Source organism: Canis lupus, chromosome 7, assembly GCF_048164855.1.
Source record: "Canis lupus baileyi chromosome 7, mCanLup2.hap1, whole genome shotgun sequence".
Lineage (NCBI taxonomy): Eukaryota > Metazoa > Chordata > Mammalia > Carnivora > Canidae > Canis > Canis lupus.
Window position 1 is genome coordinate 36,750,973 of NC_132844.1, and position 17,024 is coordinate 36,767,996.

General features: G+C 36.6%; 1 protein-coding gene across 6 annotated transcripts in view; it reads right to left on the reverse strand.

Moving 5' to 3' along the window:
• Positions 1-17,024, reverse strand: part of CD109 (CD109 molecule) — a 126,419-nt gene that overhangs the window by 38,795 nt on the left and 70,600 nt on the right. For all 6 annotated transcript variants that reach the window (XR_012033985.1, XM_072832330.1, XM_072832331.1 and 3 more), the window contains 8 exons: positions 16,738-16,839; positions 16,590-16,652; positions 15,820-15,996; positions 12,854-13,006; positions 6,818-6,892; positions 6,365-6,425; positions 1,990-2,131; positions 970-1,087 (listed from right to left, as the gene is read on the reverse strand). Coding sequence is in view for 5 of the 6 variants with exons in the window: in XM_072832330.1 (XP_072688431.1) it covers positions 970-1,087; positions 1,990-2,131; positions 6,365-6,425; positions 6,818-6,892; positions 12,854-13,006; positions 15,820-15,996; positions 16,590-16,652; positions 16,738-16,839 (891 nt within the window). In the remaining variant the exon portion in view is untranslated. The remainder of the gene's footprint in view (positions 1-969; positions 1,088-1,989; positions 2,132-6,364; positions 6,426-6,817; positions 6,893-12,853; positions 13,007-15,819; positions 15,997-16,589; positions 16,653-16,737; positions 16,840-17,024) is intronic.

Genomic DNA, 17,024 nt, shown 5'->3' on the forward strand with positions numbered 1-17,024 from the left:
ATCAGTCAAGGTTTTTGAGTTGCTAAAACAACACATGTATATCAAACTCCACTTGCAGCTGTTACACAGTGGGTGATTTGATGCATGGAGTAAATATTTAAAGATTTATGCCTTCTAATGTGGCTATGTCTGATCACTTATACACTATAATATATATTATTTTATTACACCTTACTTTTATTCTCCTTCATATTTCACTTAAGGCATCATATTCATTTTTTTTAAATTGAGTATGCAGATATACTGTATTTTCTATGATTTTCATTCCAGATGGTAAAGGGGAAAACAAAATATCTGTTATAAAGAGAAGGCTTCAGGGATCCCTGGGTGGTGCAGCGGTTTAGCGCCTGCCTTTCGCCCAGGGCGCGATCCTGGAGACCCAGGATCGAATCCCACGTCGGGCTCCCGGTGCATGGAGCCTGCTTCTCCCTCTGCCTATGTCTCAGCCTCTCTCTCTCTCTCTCTCTCTCTGTGACTATCATAAATAAATAAAAAAAAATTTAAAAAAAATAAATAAAGAGAAGGCTTCAGATATGACAGAGTAAGAGCTACTGGTCTAAGACCAAACATGGTCATTATATTCCTCTTGCCAGCAACTAGTTTGGAAAGTAACATGTGATGCAATTTGACCAGAAATATGAAGGAATGCCTGCTAGAAATACATCTTGAGAAGTTCTGTCCTTTCTTTTCAGAGGGAATACACAGAAACTCTCTCTCTTCTGGCCTTTGGAAATAGCTAGATTCATTCAATAATAAAGTTTTTAATCCAAATCTTAATATGAATGTAGCACATTTAGGAGTTTAGCACAGCTCACATTCTAAAGTATAAAACCAATGAAAAACAAAAGGAAAAGCTGACAAATCTCTAAACATCAACATCATAAGAGTCATTTTTGAAAATCCATTGAAGAGTTGACACTTTCTTTACTTTGGACACTAACATTTACAAGAAAGTCTTTAATATACTACCTCCACTGGAGTACTTGTTAATCCAAGACCTAAGTCCTCAGAGATCACGAAAGCAGTAGCTACCCAAGAAGTGATAGAATCAGGCACAGTAACTTCAAATTCTTGGTATATCCTAGAACTGAAGTCAAGATAAAAACAAAAATCACAACACCATGAATTGACATGTATCCAAAAAAGTCAACATAATCTAAATCATTTTTAGAAGAGTTTTAATTTTCCAAATTGTTTGGAGATCTAAATTTGTTAAAAGTAAGCATGAAACAGTAGATCTCAAATTCTCAAGGAACAGGTCATTTAATAAGGCCATCACACTGCATTCTGACCCATATTCCATTGAAAGCTTTCTGCAGTGTTTATACCTTCAGAATGACAATTATTTTTATAAATGTTGTATATAGAAAATAAATATCTATTTTCAAATTTAATGTAATTTATGTCAATTTGCATAAAACTTTCTCTCTTTATCCTAGTCAATGCTTTTTTTTTTTTTTTTGAGGTTTGACTTGTGTCTTATTTCAAGTTTCCATAAATGGCTGACTATAAAATATGTGAAGGTTTCATGATTCATCTGCTCAGTCATCAGGCCAGATAGCACAGGGTTTGTCAACTAAGCTGAATCCTTCTATCACCTGTGCTCTTCTTCCTGTGGCTCATGGAGAGGTTTTACAAGGAGCCACAAGGTCAAGGGAGTAATTATGAGTGCTTCCCACTCCAAGGCAATAAGTGTACCCTCAGTAATTTTCTCTAACAAGAACCATGAAACTTCAAAGAAGTTAAAAACACCCTTCACTAGAAGGAGTCCAGCTTCTCCTTAATGACACTCTCACTGCCCCAATTTGCATGTGGCTTTACTAAATACTACATTTAAATACAATAAATATCATTCTAAAATTAAAACTTCTTCATCTATTTAGTTGTTAATCACAATATTTGTACTTAAACATTAGAAAGAACAAAAAATTTATTTAAAACTAACACTAGACAAAGTATGTATGAGCAAAGAACATTACAAATCTTTACCCCATCTTGGTGTCCAGCCAAATCCAAGTCTCTGGAAAATGCTTTCTGACATGTGGATTGCTAACCGAAGAGAAGTCATGAAAATCTACCAAGTATCCTTCATTTTCCTCTACAAACCTCTCAGCAAATTCTACACTGTCATCTAAAAATCAACATTGATAATTGTTAGGAAAAAAAGTCACTGTAGAGGATGATTATAAACTTAGTTCACAGAATCACAACACCTCTTAGGTAAATGGAACGTCAGAGTTCATCTTATCCAACCTTCTCATTTTACAGATGAGATACCTGATTCTCATAGAAGTCAAGTGACTTACCCAAGGCTCTGAGGCCAGTTACAGAAGCACCAAAACTAAAAAACGAGAAAAAAAAAAAAAAAACAACCTTCCCTGCCTGTACAACTACTACCTGAAAAACTACTTATAGTGCAATTGCTAAAAAACAATTAATAAAAAAAAACAATTAATATTTTTAAAGTTCCCTCCAATTTTGTTCTCTTTTCAGTTCCCTAGTGATCATTACTATTGGCTATACCAGCCATAAGATACTACAATCAACCAGTTTACTAGCTTAAAAATAGTCATGTTGCGATACAGACTGACACACTTCCAAAAATGTCAACGTTAACCTAAACCATTTTTGGAAAAGTCTTAATTTTTCAAATTGTTTACATATCTACATTTTTTTAAAGTAAGCATGAAACAGTAAATCCCAAATTCTCAAGGAACAGATCATCTAATAAAGCCATAACACTGCATCCTAACCCATATTCCACTAAAAGCTTTCTTTCTATTTCTATCACCCACTTCTATTTTTTTCAACTTTTCTATAAGTCTAAAATTATTTCAAAATAAAATGCAAAACAGGGGTGTCTGGATGGCTCAGTGTGTTAAGCATCTGCCTTTGGCTCAGGTCATGATGTCAGGGTCCTGGGATCGAGCCCCACATTGGGCTCCCAGCTCAGGGCGAGTCTGCTTCTCCCTCTTCCTCTGCCCTCTCTCCCCATCCCACCCCTACCCCACTCATGTTCTCAATCTCTCTCCCTCAAATAAATAAAAAAATATTTTTAAAATCAAAATAAAATAAGATGCAAAACAATATACTGTAGTAGGTACCACGGATACAAAGATGAATGTAGTGAGCTCTACTCATAGTCTATGGAGGAGACAAATAGAAAACTGTAGTAAACATGGTAAGAATTATAACAGGCATATATATTGTGCACAGAATGGCTGATTTTACCCAGAATCTGAATAATGAAAATAGTATGGCTAGGGGGAAAAATCCATTTTGCAGGAGTGTTGCTGCAAATGTTTGCAAATTCCATTTTTTTTAAGTCTCTAGTTAGAGAGTATCCCATACAGGGGCGGGGCGAGGGGAGGGCAGAAAGCTAAGTACAAAGGCATGTCCAGAATATGACGTGACTATTAGGTAAGAGTGCCATAAAATGAGAAAAAGAATGGCAAGGTCCAGATATTAAAATATCACATGCCATGATGAAGGACTTAGAGTAAACATTTAATCAATTCTGACCCTTTGAAGGGTCAAAAATAAATTTGAAACATGATGTAGCCCATGTTTTATAACAGTAACTCTGGCATCACTGTGAGCAATGGTTTAGAGGTAGGGGAAAATGAAGGCAGGCAAAAGTTAGTTAAGAGGCTCTTGCAATGATCAAGGAGACACTGTCAAGGGCCTGAAGCCAAGCAGAGGAGAGGAATGATAGTCTCAAGAGATGATTCTGCTCTGTCTCTTGGGTGGGTGACTTCTGTGTATTTCCCCTGGCATGCTGTACTTTTCCCACCCCAGTGCTCAGCACACACTTCTAATGATATGTTGTTCTGCCCCACTAGACCAACCTGAAATCTCATTGCCTCATATATGCTAGGCATGCAATTAATATCATCACTATCCGTTAAAGAATGAATGAACAAACTGGACCTGAGGAATAAGATAAGATAATAAGATAATAATAAGATAAGAAATAATAAGATAATAAGAAAAGATAATAGGGAATTACGGACTTAGAAGTGCTAAACACATGCTAAGCATTTTATGTGCTTTTGAATTTAATCTCATAATAACCCTGTCATACCAAGGATATTATTAGTCCTATATTTCCCTGGGAGGCTTGAGGCTGAGAGAGATTAACTGATTTTCTCAGGTCATAAAGCCAGAATTTAAAGCCAGAAGTATTTGATGTCAATTCCTTTCCTAACCACCATGCTGTTCCACATCTGACAGAAAGAAAGGAAGGGATTAAGGATGAGTTCCGGATTTCTGATTTAGACATCTAGGTAGATGATGATTTCATTAACACGGATTTGAGGGATCCCTGGGTGGCGCAGCGGTTTAGCGCCTGCCTTTGGCCCAGGGCGCAATCCTGGAGACCCAGGATCAAATCCCACGTCAGGCTCCCGGTGCATGGAGCCTGCTTCTCCCTCTGCCTGTGTCTCTGCCTCTCTCTCTCTCACTGTGTGCCTATCATAAATAAATAAAAATTAAAAAAAAAAAAAAAAGAAAACACGGATTTGAAATTATATCCATTCAAGGAATCACATATCAGTAAAGTTATATTAGGGAAAAGCAAAGTTGTTAAGAAAGAGAAGATCATAAACCTGGTTTGTGACATATTGAATTTAAGGTATTTGTGGGATATAGAATCAGAGGGGTAAGATAAACAGTCAAGATGTTCCAGAGTTGGGTGTAATGGGGAAGATGTTATGGAAGTACAAAGAACTAGGAAAGAATTCTACCGAATTGATTAACCATGTAGTCCAGACAAGGCATTGGAGGAAAGTCAAGGCAGAAGGAGCCAATAATTCCCAATAACCAGGAGATGTCAAGACCAAAAAAGATATTTGGTCTCTAGAAAGGATAAAGACATTTGATAGATTTAAAGGAGTGAAGAAATATACAAGGTAGAAGGACAGGCATTTGAAACTTTAAAAGTAGAACAGTGTTCCAGTGATAAAATGACCTTGGGTCACTACTGATGCCATAGTGGTGACTACAGGATAGTATATATTAGATGGATCAACCACATGTGGGACAGTCAAATCTTCCCAGGATGATAACAGGAGTAAGACTTTAAGGACTCTGAATCTTTTGTGAGGTTCATCAATGCATACAGAGGTAAAAGGAAAGTAGGGGATGCATACAGAGGTAAAAGGAAAGTAGGGGACCTAAATGTTGACTGAAGGAATTATCACTGAAATATTTGAGCTTCAAATGAGAAGTTGCTCTTAACTAAGGGTTGCCAAACAGTGATCTTGAAGTGGTCAAGATAACACTGTATACTATGTACCTAGGAACCCTGATCCAGAAGAGAAGCAGAAAAAGTCATGTCAGTCACTTGAGAAGGTTTCTAAGGACACAGTATGCTAATAAGAGTATCAAGTTTCTTCTGTTACAGGAGGGGGAGGAGCAGAAGAAAGTTCTCAGGAAAGGTATTCCTGACAGGAATAGAGAATTCAGAGATAGGAACTGTGACAGTTCTGGAGCATTACAAGATGACATTAGCCTAACGTTACTAGAAAGAAAAGGCAACAATTTCTATAGTTAACCATTCACATTTATACATTTCCTTCAGTCAAAACATTTTTATTTCTTACTAAAAGCACACTTATTAGTTGGGTGGCAACTCTAGCAATACTGGGAACCAGGATATACAGATGTGACGCTGTCCAGGAGAAACTCAGATTGATGAGACACATGCACATGAGTGTGTGTGCATGCATGCACGCACCAGCATACTTTATGGCATCTGGGTTATATTCCAGGTGAACATCAAAAAGCTAGAGAACAAAAATGTTTCAAAATATGTTGCTCCTTGGGCAGCCTGAGTGGCTCAGCAGTTTAGCACCGCCTTTGGCCCAGGGCGTGATCCTGGAGACCCAGGATCGAGTCCCATGTCGGGCTCCCTGCATGGAGCCTGCTTCTCCCTCTGCCTGTGTGTGTGTGTGTGTCTCTCTCTCTCTCTCTCTCTCTCCTCTCTGTGTCTCTCATGAATAAATAAAATCATTAAAAAGAATTTTTTTAATGTTGCTCCTTTTAACTAATTCCAAAATAATAGCAGAGTTTGTAATACAAATTAAAGCATAGGATCTTCCAATATGTCCAAAAATATAACCATCTCAAAGAACTACAGAGAGCAAATAGAAAGTATTCATTTCAAAAATCTAGATAGAAACCCAAACATTCCATGTCATGGCTCAGATGAACATTATACTCCAAAGATTTAGGATAAGAGAACAGAAAATGAAGATCATGATTACCATGTCCAACCAGAAAGTAACCATACCTATATACATAATTTTAAATACCTGAGATGAAAGACTTAAATACTTTAAAAACATATTGAGGTTTTACTTACAAACACCATCAATGTAATCCTTCAAAAGGTTTGCATCTGTCAATACCCAGAGGCCACATTCCTAGAAAAATAATTTTAATTTTCTTTAAAAATAAAAGTTTAAATGCTCTATAAAATGTCACAGCAGTCTCCCATACTCTTAACTCACTCATGTTCATTTATTTTTATGCATACATGAAAGTATTTTTTTTTTTTTACCCTATCTCATTTTTGAGAATTTCTCCCTCTCATACACAGGACACACACACACTCTCTCTCGCATGCACTTTTTCCATTTGCTTTCAAAATTGGAAGGATGATTATCTTTCCATTTCAAATTATATTTATATAACATGCTGTACTTCAACACATTTAACAAAATGCTACCATTTCATAATGCAGATAATTAATTCTGAAAGTGTTTCCAATAGTAAAAGATATATCTTTTCAAATTATGTAACAAACTAAACATACCTGAAAAACTGCAAAAGAATTCATGAACATGCCTAAATAATATCCTGTGTTATATAGTTCCAACTCATGGACCACCTAAGGAGAAAATAAAATACATGGTATGGATTGATTCATATCAACCTGTTCTGCCCTCTGCAATATTTCTTGCATGTTACTTAGGTATCATATAGCCCACAGCTTATCTAATTTGAAAATGACACAAATGGAGGAATAAATAATATTTGTATGTGCATGCCTTGTGCATGATTCAATCAGCTAAAAATACATTTCTTTTTTTAACTTATCTTTACTCTGTTCAGAATCAAGAGTTCCTAAGAAGTGTATGCTTGAGGGGCGCCTGGGTGGTTCAGTCAGTTAAGCGCTCAACTCTTGGTTTCAGTTCAGGTTCATGATCTCATGGTCCTGGGACCAAGCCCTGTACCAGGCTCCACACTCAGTCAGCTGTGGATTCTCTCTTTCCCTCCCTTTCTGCCCCATCCCCCTACACTCTCTCTCTCAAATAAATAAATAAATAAGAGCACCTGGGCAGTTCAGTCAGTTAAGTGTCTGCCTTCGGCTCAGGTCATGATCTCAGAGTCCTAAGGATCAAGCCCTGGGTTGGGTTTCCTGCTCAGTGGGGAGTCAGCTTCTCCCTTACCCTCCCACCCCTCCCCCTGCTTGTGCATGCTCGCTCTCGCTCTCTGTCTCTGATAAATAAATTAAATATTTTTTAAAATAAATAAATTAGGGCAGCCCAGGTGGTTCAGCAGTTTAGTGCCACCTTCAGCCCAGGGCTTGATCCTGGAGACCCTGGATCAAGTCCCATGTCAGGCTCCCTGCATGGAGCCTGCTTCTCCCTCTGCCTGTGTCTCTGCCTTTCTCTCTCTCTCTCTCTCTGTGTGTCTCTCGTGAATAAATAAATAAAATCTTTTTAAAAATTAAATTAAATTAGTTAATTAAATAGTAAAAAAAAAAGGGGGGGTATGCTTGAGTTTTGCCCAAGAAGAACTTAAATGTCACCAGTTGACTAAACCAACACATAGGGATTAGCATTGAAAACAACCCACACTTTTGACAGATAAATGGGTTAAATCAGAAGGTTAACATAAGTTCTGCACAATATCAGTTAGAGTTTTAAAAATAACAAAAATAAGTAATTCACAAAAAAGAAATGCAAATGATTAATAAGCATAAAAAATATTTAACCTCATTGACAAAGTAACACAAATTACATCAATGAGATAGCTTTTTCAATACTGAGATATTTGCATTATCACATTAGCAATGCTATTTTTTTTTTTAAGAACAGCACTCATTGCTAGCAAGAGAGAGTAAAATAGGCTAAAAGAGAGAGTAAAGTAGACAGCTCCTTTAAAAGCTAAACATAGACTAGCATATATGACCTGGCAATTCCATTCCCATGTATATAATGAAAATAACAGGGACTTAAAGAGATACATGCATGCTGTGCATCACTGTAGCATTAGCCACAATAGCCAAAAGATAGAAACAACTTAAACACCCTTCAACAGAAGAATGAATACACAAAATGAGGTAGATAAATACAATTGTATATTATGCAGCCATAAAAATAAAGTTCAGATACATCTACAACATGGATGAACCCTGAAAACCTTAAGCTAAGTGAAAGAAGGCAGAAACAGAAAGACAAATTTTATATAATTTCACTTACATGAAATATCTAGACTAGGCAAATTCATAAAGACAGAAGTAGATTAGAGTTTTCTGAAGGGATGGGTTATCATTTCATGGTTACAGAGTCTCTAGAGTGATGAAAAGGTTTTGGAAACAGTGATGATGGCTGTACAACATTATGAAAGTAATTAATGACACTGAATTGTCTTTTTTTTAATGGTTAAAATGGCAAATTTTATGTTATATATATTTCACTACAATAAAAAAGTTAAGATATTATACCCTTTTTGGTAACTATTCCAATGCATCTCCCTGATTTACATTAGCATTAACCAGACAAATTAAAACAAAGGTGGGAATTAAAATGATGAAAGATTCTAAGTATAAGTTTAAAAAAGAATACCTTGTTTAAAACTAAACACCCGCATACACTGTTTCTGCCATGCTAACGACCACCATTGCTACCTCCATGGCAAGCAAACATGGTGCTACAACAGGCACAAAGAAGAAAACAACAGAAGGAGAAAACAGGAAATGTCATAACATCCCAACAGGCTGGCAAATATAGTCAACCCAACTATAGGCAACAGAGCCAGAGCCAGACATGGCTCTCTAATGGAGAGAAAAAGTGTTGGACTCATGACTCAAACTCTGCTACAGGACACAAATACATGCAAGATCATCTGCTGACACTCCAGTGTGAATCAATAGAATTACCTAGGAAAAAGCATCTATCTTGAAAAGAAATTCTCCTCTTCCTCAGTGGCTCAATAAAAAGGCATTGCCAAAAGGGCAGGAAAGGCTGGTGTCTGAAAATAATTTCTGGAAGATCTAGCACACTTAAATTTTCCCAACGTGCTCCAGAATCTCTCAGCACCACTCACAAATTTAACAAGAACAAAAGAAACCAAAATAGTCTATCACTACAGGCTCCTAACTCCTTCCCCCAGAGCCAACTCTGGAGAAACCATGAAAGCAAGGAGGAAACTCAGATGAGTGGGATGAGAAAACTTGGGAAGAGTGAAGGATATATTGAACTGGTGTGTTGGGAGGAAGCTGGTGACAGAAAGTGCCAGAGACAGACAATCTAGGGAAAAAGTTTTTAAAGTCTGCTCTTGCTTCTTTCCAGGGGGCAGCCTCAGGAAAATCATTCCCCGCATTTTCACCGCCCTTATTAACTGCTGCAGCAGCAGTCTACACTGCCTGTACAAGTGTCAGGAAGATAATACCAGGTCAGCACCTCTGCCCTTCTGGTGTGAGAAACTGAGGAAAACCTTTGGATAGACTCACAGCCCCAAGCATTCACTCTTCCTCTTGTCCTCCAAACCCTTAGGGTTGCTGAATCATAATCTCAAGAGACTGCCTCTTCTTGGGGATGCTTTTCCCTAAGAGCTTAAAAGTGAAACACTACATAAAAGCTAGCAATACACAGAGAGGAGCAAGAATAGTTCCCTGGTCCCTGGAGCTTGACCACTACCTCTCTTTAAATTCACAAGATTTACACAGATTGGAATAGGGTGTTCAACCTTCGTCAACAGACATTATCAGAACAGCTGCCAAATCAACTACATCCAAAGAGTATGACTTCCACAAAGACATCCAAGTAGACTATACATAACATATGAAGAAAAATATTGAAAAAGCCAGCTCAATAATTAAAATAAACATGGTAAATATACATAAGGAGATAAGGAAAAATATTAACTATATAAAACAAGAACAAAAAATAAGAACCAAATGAAAATAATAAATATTAAAAATATAATAGCTGACATAAAGAACTCTATATAAATAATCAAAGTAGGATAGATACAACTGACAAATGATCAGTGAGCAAACACCTGAGGAGCATTCTCCAAGAAAAACAGGAAAGACAAAGAGACAGAGAACATAAAACAAAAAGCTCGGAGATATGGATAAAGGAAGTAGACGTGCCAATCTCTGAATAACAAGAGTCTCAGAAGAAGAGAAAAATTTAAATGGCAAAGAGGAAATATATGAAGAAATTACAGATGTAAATTTTCAGAATTAAAAAATGAAGGAAGAGAGATGCCTGGGTGGCTCAGCAATTAAGCATCTGCCTTCGGCTCAGCACGTGATCCTAGAGTCCCAGGATCAAGTGCCACATCAGGCTCCCTACATGGAGCCTGCTTCTCCCTCTGCCTATGTCTCTGCCTCTCTCTCTCTCTGTGTGTCTCTCATGGATAAATAAATAAAATCTTTTTTAAAAAATGAAGGAAAAACATAGATCAGAAGGGCAATCAATAATGACACAGAATTACAATCCTGTATGATAGCAACATGGTCTGGCCGGGGTTGGAGAAAAAGGTGGTAACAGGTGAAAGACAAAAGGGATGTGCAAGAAAATGAGAGCATACTAAAATGCTCATCTTGTTAGATGAAGATACAAATATTGATAGCCGTGAGAAATCAACAAGGATAAATAAATAGGAGTATGGTTTGTGAGTTAAGGGCATCTGTCATAGAAACAAAAGCAGAATGTATGACTTCTAAACCAGAAGAGCAAAATTTTATCTAACCCATGGAAAGAAGAAAAATAAAAAGAAGGGGAAAAAAAAAAGTAATCACATTTAAAAATATCAAATAAAGTAGAAATAAGCCTTAATTAGAATCAGAATTACCGAACTTGTAAATGGGTTAAATAAGCTTATTAAAAGTTATGAACTACCGGACATTAAAAAACAAAAGCAAGGGGTGCCTGGGTGGCTCAGTGGTATAAGCATTTGCCTTCATCTCAGGTCATTATCTCAAGGTCCTGGGATAAAGCCCCACATCGGGTTTCCTTCAGGTGGGGATCCTGCTTCTACCTCCCCCCAGCTTGTGCACCCTCTCTCTGTCTCAAACAAATAAACAAAAACCTAAAAAAAAAAAAAAAGCAAAATATAGCAAGATAAACTTAAAGGAAAAACTTACAAAACTTTTAAAATAAAAAGGTGGAAAAATACATCAGCAAAGTATGAGCTAAAAGAAAGCTGGGATAGCAATCTTAATATAGGACAAAATTTAATGTAAATATATTAAAAGATAAACAAAATATGAGCACTAGACAGGGGTGTGTGTGTATATAACTACAGAAACAAAAATGAAATAATATTTTTAAGAATTTAGAGACTGATAAAGTGAGAGATATTACTAAATTCAGTCAAATCAAATGCAAAATGCTATAGGCTTTTTAGAATTAAAAATCTCTAAAAAGTCAAGAGAAGAAAATGACCAATTAGTTTTAAAGGAGTTTTTTTAAAAGGGGATTGAGAAAAAATTAGCTTTATAGGCTGAAAATTACATATAATTTTTCTCAAGTGAAGTAATTTACAACAAGATGACCAAATTAGCCTAAACATTTACATCTTTCTTCCTATATGTTGTTAATCGCTGTACTTAATTAATTGACATAGGTTATACAATCTAGATTTCAACTGCCAATGGCACACAAGGATATATCAAGAATTTACAAATAAAAATGAAATGATTAACAAATAGGGGATTAGTTTATGTAACAGTAGATGTTCATATATTTCCTGGTTTATAAGTTTTCTGCAATTTCAGTCCCTTAATATACTACAAATTCCTGATTCAATAAGACTGTAATTATATATAACCATTATGTATAACCAAAATAGAAAGTACTTCAAAATTATCTAAAGCTCTCTTTTCCAATTTCATCCAGAAATATACAAGTCAACTAGTACTGCTGACACCTAGTACTTTCTCAAGAGTCTTAAATTCAAATACAGTATGAAAATGAGGGAAAACTCTAGAGGGCATCTCTCATGTAAAACAGCAAAAACACTTCATCACATGAAGCCTCTTTCTAACATAATAACCAGAACGCAAATCCTTTTTATTTGGAAGCTTTACTGATAACTGACTTATACTTGAAGAGGAACTAATGAAATTTCCTTTTCTTTCAGATATTTGAAGTAATGCAATAAGGTTTCCTTTTTGCTCTTTTTAAAAGATTTTATTTATTTATTCATGAGACACAAAGAAAGAGAGGCAGAAACATAAGCAGAGGGAGAAACTGGTTCCCTGTGGGGAGCCTGAGGCGGAACTTGATCCCAAGACTCTGGGATCACGACCTGAGCCAAAGGCAGATGCTCAACCACTGAACCACCCAGGCGCCCCTCCTTCTTGCTCTTTTAATATGTATTTTTATAATGAAAAAATAGCCCAACTCACATTTTCCTTTTTTTTTTTATATAAAGATTTATTTATTCATTCATTCAGAGAGAGCGAAGAGAGAGGCAGAGACACAGGCAGAGGGAGAAGCAGGCTCCATGCAGGAAGCCTGATGTGGGACTCGATCTGGATCTCCAGGATCACACCCCGGGCTGCAGACGGCACTAAACCGCTGCGCCACCGGGGCTGCCCCCAACTCACATTTTCCATTGTAATATCATTTGAGACATTCATCAGATTAACGCTTTTGTCAACAGCTACAATCCCAATTGTCGAGTCTGGCTGTGTCACGGAGATCCTAAGAGAGACTTTCTCTGATGGTTCAGCATGTGCTTTACTCCAAAATAGCTTTATCTAAGAGAGAGAGAAAATGGGGTTGATTTGACTTTTTTAAGAGCATTACTTACATGTATTACCAACAGCAGTTCAATTACTCAAAATTTAGCAAAGATTCTACATTTGCCTTGTCTCAGAAATTGTTCTAAAACCATACATAAACCTTCTATAGGGAAAGAAATTTTCAAAAAAACTTTATTCACGGTGTTTACAAGTCATAGAACCTCCCACAGTTCTTCCCACAGTTCACAGGCATAAATCTGATTTATCCTTCATTTCTCTGCCTTTCCTCTTCCCTTTCTCCATCCCCCAGTGCTTCAGAGAAGGCAGTAGTGTCTGGCACACCTGGGGAAGCACAGTATCCTGGAGGGGGAACAGGAAAGAGGAAGAAACCAGAGATCCTCACAGGCTAGTAACCTGAACTTTGAAGTGAGTCAAGTGAGAGCTCCCCTGGGGACTCACAGAACCACATGGGCTGGGGGCAGGGGTATGTCTGTCCAAGGGAGGTGGTGATCAGACCAAACACTTGGTAGGCCCAATGTTCTGTGTCTCTATGGCCACCTGAACTTATCCGTCATTACATTCATCAAAGCGTGGTCCTAACCAGTGCTTCTTAAAGAGCCTCAATTGTGTCAACAGAGTGAAAGTGAATGGCTTTGTCATGAGGTCCCTTCCTATTAGGAATGTTCACTTTGTCTAGCTCTATTTCAACAGTCAACTGCCATAGTGGCTTAATCTTCCCCTCAGTTTGACTAAACCTCAGACAGACTTCCTCCTGACCAGAAGCCCCTTATTCTCCCTTTCCTTACAGCATTTACTTTAGAAAACTTGCAATGATAAATTCTTTCTCTGCCCCTTTGAAATATAAGTCTTCTTCCAGCTACTTGACAGTTTTCCAACTCAAGAACATCTTTCTCAAGGACCTGGGAGCCAATCCTTTGAAATGTAATCACCAAAAAGACAGAGTCCCTGATTGATCTTCTAGTCTCTGTGGAGGACAGGAGCCTAACTTAAACGTTGCCAGTCAGCAAACAGAGGTGGGTGGCCTAATCACATTGACCAATCTCCCCTCAACATCCTCTAGTACTTTTCCATAAGCTCATCCTCTGCTTAAAACTCTCCTGCCTTTTGCTTCAGTGATGTTGAGTTCAATCTCTCTCCCGCTACTGCAAGTCTTGTATAAAGATTTGCCAGTTTAACTTCTCTAATGAAATTTTTTTATACATATACCCCTTACACCACTGTATCTAGTTTACTTATAGTTTAAGTTTCCCCACTCATACCCAAAAGAAAGGAGAGGAGAGCAACATGTTCCAACCCTGAACTTCTCACTCTTTACTCTGCACCTCCAAGACCCAATGACTTCAAAATCTGCTTGCATGTGGATGATCGCTAAATTTCCATCTCTTGAGCCTTCCACATCCTATCCATTTATTCCACAGTCATTATTGAACATCAGAAAGACTAATTTTCTCCTGCTTAAATATATCCTCTTTTCAAATTTGTAGGTTCTTTGTGAGTAATGTAATAAACATTATATAAAAAGTAAAGAAAGAGTGGTGCCTGGCTGGCTCAGTCAGTAGAACATGAAACTCTTTATCTCAGGGTTGTAAGTTCGAGCCCAATGTTGAGTGTAGAGATTACTTTAAAAAAAAAAGTAGAGAAAGATATATCTTTGCAACTATACCTAAAACTATATTTATTTTCATATATAAGAAATTTCTTGGAATTATGCTATTTATACACTCTGCTTCTTCAAAGCCAATGACCTCTTATGCTGTAACTTTTTTAAAACTTGGTCTCACTTTCAAAGATGTACACCTCCATATTTAAGCCTGATTCCTACTTTAAAACCCATCTTTGTCAGGAGATTAATGGAATCACTAGAAGTCAAATTTTGTGCTCTAAAAATAACAGAATGTACCACTGTCTTTGAAAAGACTCTTCATAAAATGAAAAATAGAGGTTTGTATTCTATTTTAACAAAGTTAGTTAACCATTGTCAACAAAAGCCATGGATGACTACTTCAACCTCTCAGTATTTTAACAAATTAAGCAGACAGAAATGCTATCAGAGGAATTGTACTCTGCAAATCAATACTTTTAAATAATGATTATTTTGCTTAAAATAAACTGAAAAGGCAGCAGCTTTCATTGAGAACAATGGCTCATTTTATAACATGTGAGATGATTCAATTCCACCTGGCACTCTTATAGCCAGGTTACTTTACAAAGTTGGTGTTCAAGGGGGTTTCCTATAAAAGCTATACATCTTAAACTATAAAAATCCCTGGCGTTTCTGGAGACCAAAGTCTACACAAATCTCCACATGCAACGTAGCCAGGCTTACTGTAAATCTGTCCTGGGTTAGTTTCCAGGCTGGTGAAATGGATAAACCAGATCTGGGCTCTACTTCCACCCATCTCTACTGATGGCTGCACTCCCTCCCATGCCCTTCATTTCACTCTCATGCCAATATCAGCACCACACAAATTCTATAATTGCCTCTGGAATTCCATACCAGAGCAATACTGACTCCACCATTTGGGAGATCCTGAAACAACCTCATGGAATTGAGTTAAAGTCTTAAAGCCAAGAATCATAACTTACAAATAAGACCCACATTGCCCAATAATTCCACATGTGAAAATACCTATGTAGTAATAATATGAAGAGGTTTAACCATAGTTCTGGAAATGAATACAAAAAAAAAGAAATGAATATAAATTTCTAACCAGTTTTGTTTAGTGATACTTCTCTAAAGAAATATTACATTTCTCAGACCTCATTAATATGAAGTTTTCTTCTGACATCATTACCTTAAATCTTACCTTATTTTTAAAAACAAGCTGAACAGGAATTTTAAGAACATCATTTATAATTTCCCCATCATCTTCAATATAATACACAATAATACAGGCTTTTGGAGCCCAAGAATTTTCTGGTGTTAAAGAGAAGATTGTTGAATTTTGCTTGCCTACAGCCACCAACTGTCCCCTGGATACTACCTGAAAAGAAGAGTAGAAGACTTTCATTTTATGCCAAAGCTAATAAGAATCCCAACTACAGCTACAATCATCATAATTTCAACTATACACACAAATTGTTTACTTAAACCAACTTCAAAGCCTTTTTGAATGCAAGGAAACCTCCCTGTCCAACACAGAGAGTATAAGCCAGGAAACAGAAAAGGTTAAGATATAGAAATACTGATTGAGACAACAGTAGCTTCACAGTCATGAATCTATTTTTTGAGAGGAAGGAATACAGAGCACCACTGGAGAGTCAGATTAGCAAAATTTAAGCTATGGGCAGCAATTTTTTTTTTGTTTTTCTCATACTTTATAATTTTCTATAATAAACTGAGATGGATTATCTCACAGAAATTTAAATTTTAAACATAATGCAAGATTTAATTATCCATCTTAAGTTGGAAATGCAAATGTAACTGAAGGAAGAAAAAAAATTGATTGCAATATAAATAGGGCAGCCTAAAGGATTTAAGACTGAATTTTTAAAATTAGTGAGTTTAGATATAAGGTAGATATCATTTGAAATGATCCCATAGAAGATAATAAATTTAGATTCTATAAGGGATTACCATATAGCTTAACTCCTTCAATCGCTTGTTGCCACTAACCACCAACTCAAAAGGTGATCCCACCTAGAAAAAAAATCTTAATTAATAAACACACATTAATTGCAAAAGAGTACATTATATTGTAATCATAAGTTATTGTAAGCATTACCTTTATATTTTCATCTCTTGTCTTTAGCTGGATGTATGTTTTACTGGGAGACTTAAACATACCATGAACTGCCATGCTGCTCACACTATTAAGAAAAAAGGCCTATAACAAAAAAAAAGGGAGCAAATAAATTTTCATCTTCAGTAACATTTTGAGAAAGGATACTATCTGTTGAATAATTTCTGAAAGGCAAATTCACTTTCACTTTTTTTCTTGCAGAAAAAATGTGCTCCTGAGACATTGGATTTTCACTGTATAGCTTATATTATATAAAGAAAGTGACAGCT